This window comes from Budorcas taxicolor, chromosome 3 (genome assembly GCF_023091745.1).
Source record: "Budorcas taxicolor isolate Tak-1 chromosome 3, Takin1.1, whole genome shotgun sequence".
Lineage (NCBI taxonomy): Eukaryota > Metazoa > Chordata > Mammalia > Artiodactyla > Bovidae > Budorcas > Budorcas taxicolor.
Window position 1 is genome coordinate 93862595 of NC_068912.1, and position 8586 is coordinate 93871180.

An 8586-nucleotide genomic window follows, 5' to 3' on the forward strand; every position below is an offset into this window, starting at 1 on the left:
TTGCATAAAATATTCACTATAACGAACAATGTACATGTATATTACTGTACATACATATTTGCACAGTTTGGGAGTCTTTTAAAAGGAGAAATGATGGAGCAAAGCATGTAGACATTTTGTTTTAAAAGATACTGACAAGTCATCCTCTAAAAACCTGTACCAGTTTGTCCCACCAACAGCTTATGAGAATGCCCGTTTTCCCACATCCTAACTAACAACAGGTATTATCATTTAACAAAATCTTTCCAACTTGAATGAAGCTGAACATCTTTTCATATCTTCATGATCCGTCTCTATTTTTCAGTGAATTACCTATTCATATCCTTTGCCTGTAATTGAAGTGTATTTTTGGTCAGTGAATTCTTATCGGGCAATAATGATTGGTTTGATTAAAATACTTCTGAGAAGATTTTGTACCAAATTGCTAAAAATTTACCTCCAGGGACCAAGAGCACAGAAAATGAGGGAGATACTTTCATTTTTTATTTTGTATCATCTTGTATTATTTTACAATGAATTGTGTTACTTTTGTAATTAAAAAAAATACATAGGAAAACAGTTAACAGCTACAAATGTTTGGCCTGGATTCTCATGGCTATAAATTCATGTTGAGTTCAAGTTTTTATTGATCACAACTTATTTTTTGGTGCATATGCAAAAACCACTTATTGAATGCCTCCTGGTTAGCTGGCACTGCCCTTGGCACTTTCATAGGCTTTTCATCCTCATCCTCACAACAGCCCTGTGAGGTAGGAATTGGTCCTGCTTTATAGGTAGGAGATTATTGCTTGAAATGCTTCTATTTGCCACACATTTTCATGGGCTAGAGGTTCCTATCGGCTGGTGAGTCATTGGTCAAGAACTCTCACTGGTCAGGAGTTCCTAGAGGTTGCTCTAAGATTCAAATAATCAAGCTACTAGAATTTTCCCCCAATAGGAGTGATGGGGTAGGGGGGATGAGAGTGGAGGAGAGTCAGTGGTCTCTCCCTTTGTAGCACCATTTCATTTTGCTTTGGTCACTCATGCACGGTCCGGGGAGGGGTTGGGGGAGAGGAGGGAAAGTGCTTATAAGTCTTCTCGCTTCTTCAGGATGAGCTTCCTCACAAGCGCTGTAACCTGGGGCCTGATTTCCTCCACCGACACGGTTGGGTCCCAAGCTCCTACCACCTTTCCATCTGGGGCCACCAGGTACTTCCAGAAGTTCCAGGTAGGCTCCTTCCCAGAAGTCTCTAGAGAAAATGAAGGAGAGCAAAGTGTGCTTCTTTGTGTCCCGTCTCCTGGAAGTCCATTAGCGGTATCCATCCCTCCCTTGAAGCACTGGTTCTATTAGTTAGAATGAACTGCAGAACTTTTAAAGGTCCTGATGTCCAGTCCATACCCATAGACCACTTAAGGAAGAATCTCTGGGGGTAAGACTCAGGCATCAATATTTTCTAAAAGTTTTCTAGGAGATTCCGATGTGGTGCCTAGGTTGAGAACCATTGCTTTAGAATTCTGTCAAGTGCCTGATAAGGCAATATCTGACCTTCCTTTATTAATGATCTCAGAGACTTCCCTGGCAGTCTAGTGGTTAAGATTCTGCTTTCACTACAGGGGGCACAGGTTCAATCCCTGGTTGGGAAACTAGGATTCCACATGCTGCATGGTGTGACCACAAAAAAAAACAAAAAGTTTTAATGACCTCAAACTACTGCATAGTCTATAACCTGCTCTCTGATTTAATCCCTTTTTTAGGAGTATTAATTTAAGTTATTATAACACTGTTTCATGTTTTGGTTTTGTGGCCACGAGGCATGTGGACTTTTAGTTTCTCCCACCAGAGATTGAACTAGCGCACCCTGCACTGGAAAGGGAAGTCTTAACCACTGGACCACCAGGGAAGTCCCTGATTTAATCTTAATGGTTCCCATATATTAGTCCTTGGACTGGTTGCATCTGAATCATGGTAGTGGTGGTGGAGCGGGTGCTTATAATTAAACAGATTCTTGGGTCCTGCTTCACTAGGTCTCAGGCTCATGTATTTTAAAGAGCTCCCCAGGTGCTTCTAAAACATGGCCAGGTTTGAGCTATAGCTATGGGAACTGGGAAGGAACTAATAAAAACACACAGAGGGGGAAAAATATTAGGACTGACCCACAGAGCAAAATTCAAATTGCCTCAGTAAGGGACCTTTGGTTTGCAACACTGCTGTTTGTCATTTACTCTTCCAGGTGAATGGATTCTGGGGGAGGGCAGTGAGGGATATGAAAGCAACCAGAAGCATGGAGTGGGAGGTGGGAGAAGGCAAAAATGGAGCCCCCAAAGGAAGGGAAAAGCCTGAGAAAGGAAACAGGATTTAATGACAAGATTGGCTAATGACCCCATTTTGTGGTTCTCAGGCTTCTGGGAAGGGATCTGTTTCTCAAATACTAAGATCTTTTCTTCTTTTGTGTATTTTGGGGCTTTTTTTTTTTTTTCGGCCGTGCCTGGCAGCTTGAGAGATCTCAGCTCCCTGACAAGGCACTGAACCCAAGCCCTGGAAGGCAGTAGAAGTGCTGAGTCCTAACCACTGGACTACCCAAGAGCTGGTATTTTAGCTTTCCCTCCTGTGGTCCCCAGACTGACTGCCTCTGCCTCAGGACAGGAGATACCTGTCAGCCCTCTCCAGGAATGTGGTGTCGTCCGTGTGAAGCTAAAATCTGAGAGTCCAGTTTCCTTCTAGGAGCCCCTGCGGATGGTAACAAGAGTGGAGAGAAGCCTGCAGAGTGACTCTGGGGGAAACTGCAAGGCAATAAGGGTGGAGATATTCCTAGGCAGGAATGTTCTTCAGTTCATCCTCACAGATTTGTGCTAAAATAGACCATCAACCCAGCTGGGGGCATGAAGAAGGGGCCCCAGGTCACCCAGCCAGCCAGTAGCTTCTGCTGCCCAGCCAGCTGAGGGACTCACCAGTCAGGTACTTGAAGGCAGGGTGGGCACCAGTGCCGGTGACGGCAATCTTGCTAAACATGGGGAAAGAGACACTGTACGTGCGGCGGGCAAAACTCTCGATGTCCTTGTTGCTGTCGGGCTCCTGCTGGCCAAACTGGTTGCAGGGGAAGGCAAGCACATTGAAGTGGTGCGGCCCCAGGTCCCGCTGTAGCTGCTGCAGGGCCCGATAGTGCTGGTCTGTGAAGCCGCACTCGCTAGCCACATTCACCACCAGGGACACCTGGGCAGCAAAAACAAAACCCAAACACATACACAACCCAGAGAAGAGGCACATGCCCTGACGTGCCCACATGTGTGACCCCTCAACAATAAAAGCATTCTCTCATATATGCAAGAACACAACATATACGCATGTAAACAATGCTCTCACATATACACAAATACATACACACAGGCACAAATGAAATCAGACATGCAGGGGCTTACAGATATGTGTGCATACACGTCCATAAACAGAATAAGCACACAGTAGACATCAATGGGTCTGCCTATGGCCCAGGACATAAAGATACTTTGGCACACATCACTCATGCCCACACACACAGAAAGAACACCATCACAGAGAGAGGCACACATACTGGTGAACTCCCACCAGGAGGTGATACAGGAGACAAAGGCAGACCTGCGTTTAATTTCTGGCTCAGTCAACTAGCAGTCATCATTCTATACTGGAGTTGCCTATATACCTGTTGGTCCTCCCTTCTAGAATGTGAACCTGCTGAGGGCAGGAGCTATGTTCACTTCACTGGGGCTGACACATGGAAAAGTCTTAGAATGTATGTGCTGAGTGAATGAGTAAGTGTGCACATATAAATGATTGCCTATGTAATGGGTACATAGACAGACGTGGTTTTCTTGATAAAAGGATCTCAAGAACCTTGGGGCAATCCTTTTTTGCCCTTCTCCCTCCAGCAAAAAAATATACCACTTCCTTCTGTCACTAGACTAACCTTTAAATTTATAATTGCCTTATAACACATTTATTCATTGCCTTCAGGTGATAAATATAAAGCTGGCCGATGGAACTCGATTATATGACTGCAATTACAATTTTGGCACCAATGCTCTATTTTTCAGCTTCTGGTTACATATTATTGCAGGATTTAAAATCTTACCCTGTATCTGGGCAGCCAAGTCCTATCAACCTGGCCACCTGTTAATACAAGCGGCGGGATTATACCAGTTGGCTCCGTAGAGAGCCAGGGGCAGCTCAGGGCACTAGACATGCTCAGGCTGGGCAGGGTTTCTCAACCTCAGCACTACTGACATTTGGGGGTGGGTAATCTGTGTTGTGAGGTGGCTGCCCTGTTCACTGTAGAATGTTTAGCCACATCCTTGGCCTCTACCCACTAGCTGCCTAGTCTTACTAATCAAAAATGTCTCCCCCAGACATTCCTGAAAGTCCCCTGGGGAGAAAGATCACCACCAGCTGAGAACCACTGGGCTGGATGATGAGAACCATTGAGCTGTAACTCCCTCACCCATTTCTTGGGGCCCCAGCCTGTGGCCATTTTGTCATCATATGCCATATTGTGAGACCCCTTCAGCTCCCTTCACTAGTTAGAGGTCTTCCTCTTCTCTGCTGGATCCCTGGGTGCTGAGAGCATTAAAGGTTGTTTATCTCTAACCTACATCTTGTGTGTCTGCCCATACTTTTAGAGAGAGGGAAATCCTACTTCTATTTCCATGCCTGAATCCAAAAAGCTTATCTTTAAGTGACCAAAACACAGACATGCCTATGTGCTCAGTCAAGTCCAACTCTTTGTGACCCCACAGACTATAGCCCACCAGGCTCCTCTGTCCATGGGATTCTCCCAGGCAAGAATACTGGAGTGAGTTGCCATTTCCCCTTCCAGGGGATCTTTCCAACTCAGGGATTGAACCTGTCTCCAACACTGGCAGGCAGGTTCTTGACTACTGAACCACCCAGGAATTTTGAAAACACAGATACACCCAAATACACACAGTTAATTTATATATATACATATATAAGTACGGATGCAAACTCACATGTGTATGCAAAATAAATAAACCATTCACACTGTTGGGGGGTGGGTTTCCCTGGTGGCTCAGATGGTAAAGAATCCGCCTGCAACGCGGGAGACCTGGGTGTGATCCCTGGCTTGGGAAGATCCCCAGGAGGAGGGCATGGCAACCCACTCCAGTATATTCTTGCCTGGAAAACCCTCTTGGACAGAAGAGCCTGGCAGGCTACAGTCCATGGGGCTGCAGAGTCAGACATGACTGAGCGACTAAGCGGCACAGGCCTACATGTACATAACCTCACAGCACAGGCAAGGGCATTCCGAGTGTCACGCATTCATCTGCACTCCACACTGGTCTAAAGGACTGTCTCCCAGCTTGTGCCTGAGGACACAAGCCACTCAACTTTGCCCATGGCTATGTCTCCCTGTGGCAGGCACGTAGTATTTGTAAGGAAGCCAGTGTTTTTTTTTTTCTTCTAATTAAAAAACAAAAAAAACCTGTAGTAAAATACACATAATGAGCCAGTAGCTGTTTGCAGGTGAATGAATGACTATACTGCCAAAGGAGCAGACTAAGCTTGGGTTAATTCATAGTTATCATTTACAGCTTCCTGGCCTGTTACTGGTTTCCCTCCAAAGCTGGAGATTAAGACATGGGCTCTGGAACTGGACTGCCTGGCCTCAAATTCTAACTCTACCTCTTGGCATCTGGGTGAGTTTGTGGATTTTTTGTTTTTGTTTTTAAATTTCTTCCTGATTGAATTCTAGGCCTCTCAGTCCAGTGCTTTTTAGGATTTATCAATGACCTAGAGGATGAAAACATTCAGAATTCTGGGACCACTTTCTGGGTTTTTTCCAGGATTTCTGTTCCTCACATCCTGGGTGCCTTATTACTTCTAAAAACAAACAGCCTGTGTCTGTTTTTGCCTTAGTACCTTTTACTATTAGAAATTATATTGTTCGTGTCTCTGTTCTTTTCTTGTCTGTCTCCTCTAGGCCTCATATAAGCTCTATTAAAATTGAAACTTAGCCACTTTGTTCACCGTTGCATCCCCTGTACCCTCAGGGCTGGCATGGTACTTAGTATATAGTAGGTTCTCAATACTAAATGAGTTAACAAGTAGAAGAGCTGGTCAAGTGTTAAACCTGGGGCTCTCTCTGATGAGCTGCACTAGAGGGAACGGAAGGCCCAAATGGGAATGGGTCCTGCTCTGACTGGCTATTTCCCTGAGTCCTGGATGAGATTTCTGCTGGGGCCCAAGAATCACAAGCACACAGCACTCTACCCAAGGGTTTCCACACTGCAAGTCATTTGAACCTCACAGTACCTTGGGGAGGGGGGGACCCTGGACAAGGGCTACTATCCACAGGACTCCCAGCATAATTGAGAATTTCAAGGGGTAGAGAGTACTTTCTTCATTGAAGATGGCCTTGCTCCTGGAAGATTGCTAACAGCCATTTTCTTGTGTGGTTCATCCAAACCTGGAGGCTGGGCCTACCGGTCCATTAGAGACCAACTCCTTATCCTTTCCACACACAGCCCCAGGTCTACCTTGAGAAATGAACTTGGAGGGCTCTTCGTTTCACGCAGTGAAACATTTAGGTCCCTGAATAAAGTGTTTAAGGCCCCTTTTGATCACTCCCTACCCTCTTCAGCCTCATCTTTCAGCGTCATGCTTTATACTCCTTCAAGCAGAATGGCTTGAGGACTTCACTACCCCTTGTCACCCTTCTTGCTGTTTATTTCTGAGCCTTGCTTCCCTGGTGGCTTAGATGATAAAGAATCCACCTGCAATGCAAGAGACCTGGGTTCAACTTCTGGGTTGGGACAATCCCCTGGAATAGGGAATGACTACCCACTCCAGTATTCTGGCCGAGAGAATTCCATGGGCAAAGGAACCTGGCAGGCTACAGTCCCGGCTGAGGGACTCCCACTTGGCACTGACAGTTCTCTTTGCCTGAAATGCTCTTCTTGGTTTTGCTAAAACTCTCTCTTGTTTCAAAGACTCACCCAGGCACACTTCCTCTCTCAAGTCCTCTCTGAGCTGAGATGCCCCCTCTATAAGGAGGTAGCAATTTTACTGGATGACTTCCATCTCAATCTGAGCTGCCATCTTAAAAGGTTGCCTAGAGGAGACCACGGATGGATGGGCGGTTCTCCTCCAGGCTCCCTGCTTTCTAGCGCTGTGTGACCCTCCATCTCTGGGTCTTAGTGTACTCTCTAAAACTGGGCTCCCCAAGTTTTAGAGAGAACTCTAAACTCTGCACTGTCCTCTGGGCTTTATTTCCTGATGACCTGAGGTGGAGCTGATATAATAATAGAAATAAAGTTCACAATAAATGTAACGCATTTGAGTCATCCTGAAACCACCCCACCCTCCCCACCCTCTGAAAAAACTGTCATTAATGAAACCAGTCCCTGGTGCTAAAAAGGTTGGGGACGGCTGTTCCAAAAGACGATGTGTAAGGCCCCGGTGCATCTGAAGTGATTACTTCCTCTGCACCGAGCTTTCATTTCCACAGTGTTCTCACTGCACTTAATATCGCCAACTGCCTCTGTTCCGGTCGCGGAAACTGGGGATGGGAGAGACAAAGGCTGCTACTGTTAATTTTTAAACCGGTGCGTGACAGGCTGTGCCCCGCTGCCCAAAAGCGCTGGGAGGGAAATCGGCGCGAGCAGCGAGAGTTTCGGGTTTCACCGCGCACGCCGGGCCGTGCCACGTAGTCATGGGACAGACCCGGCCGAGGATCGGGGGGCGCCACGCCCGGGGGGGATGCCTGGGTGGGGGCGGGGAGCCAGGGCTGGGTGACCGAGCGCCCCGAGCCCCACGGAGCCCGACCCGGCAGGGTCCTGGGCGCTCGGCTCCCCGGCCAGGGTCCGGCGGGGCGGCGCCGAGGCCCGGCGGGCGGACACTCACCGAGCCTCGGTACTTCTCCAGCGACACCAACTTGCCCCGGATGTTGACGGCCTTGAAGTCGTAGAAGTCCTGCTCCCGCGGCGCGCAGGCCGCCGCAGCCAGGAGCAGCCACGCCGCCGCCCGTGCCGCCACCATGACTCGCTCCGCAGCAGGCGGCGTGGCGAGGGCAGAGGCAGGGCAGGGGGCACAGGCGCAGCGGGGGCGGGAGGCAGGAGGGGGGCGGCCCCGGCGCCACGCGGCCCTCCAGGGAGGACGCGCCCCCTTCTTCCCCGCGGGCGGTGGAGCGCCGGGCTCTGGACCTCGGTCTCCCCATCTGTACTGCAGGAGTGATGGGCTCCGCGCCCCTTCCCCGACCCCAGAGCCGTGGTTTGAGGATTCTGACCACCGAGATCCGAATTCGTTTCAGTGAGGTTTCCTCTTGTTCCAGGATGCATGGAGAGGGAGTGGGGAAACTGCAGCTGGGAGCTCCCCTTCTGATCAGTGCCCTTTGGCTGGTCGCTTCACCTTTCTGGGCCCCAGTTTCTCATCCGTTCCCTTCCTCACGCACCTAGACAGGACCGAATGATAGCAATAGAAAAATGGACGTGAAACGTTTTGAATGGTGCCTGTGAACTTTGGGTGAATGAATGAATATTCCCTAAAAGTGATGGGACCAAGAAGACAAGCTGCTGCTGCTGCTAAGTCGCTTCCGTTGTGTCAGACTCTATAGACGG

At 48.3% G+C, this 8586-nt stretch overlaps 1 protein-coding gene across 1 annotated transcript; it reads right to left on the reverse strand.

Annotated features, from left to right (window-relative positions):
* Window positions 1–489: 489 nt before the first annotated feature.
* GPX7 (glutathione peroxidase 7) lies at window positions 490–8008 on the reverse strand. The gene is made up of 3 exons (XM_052637832.1): window positions 7874–8008; window positions 2929–3190; window positions 490–1229 (listed from the first exon to the last, which is right to left on the reverse strand). Exons 1-3 carry the CDS (start codon window positions 8006–8008, stop codon window positions 1066–1068), a joined length of 561 nt encoding a protein of 186 aa, XP_052493792.1. The 3' UTR covers window positions 490–1065.
* Window positions 8009–8586: the final 578 nt, after the last annotated feature.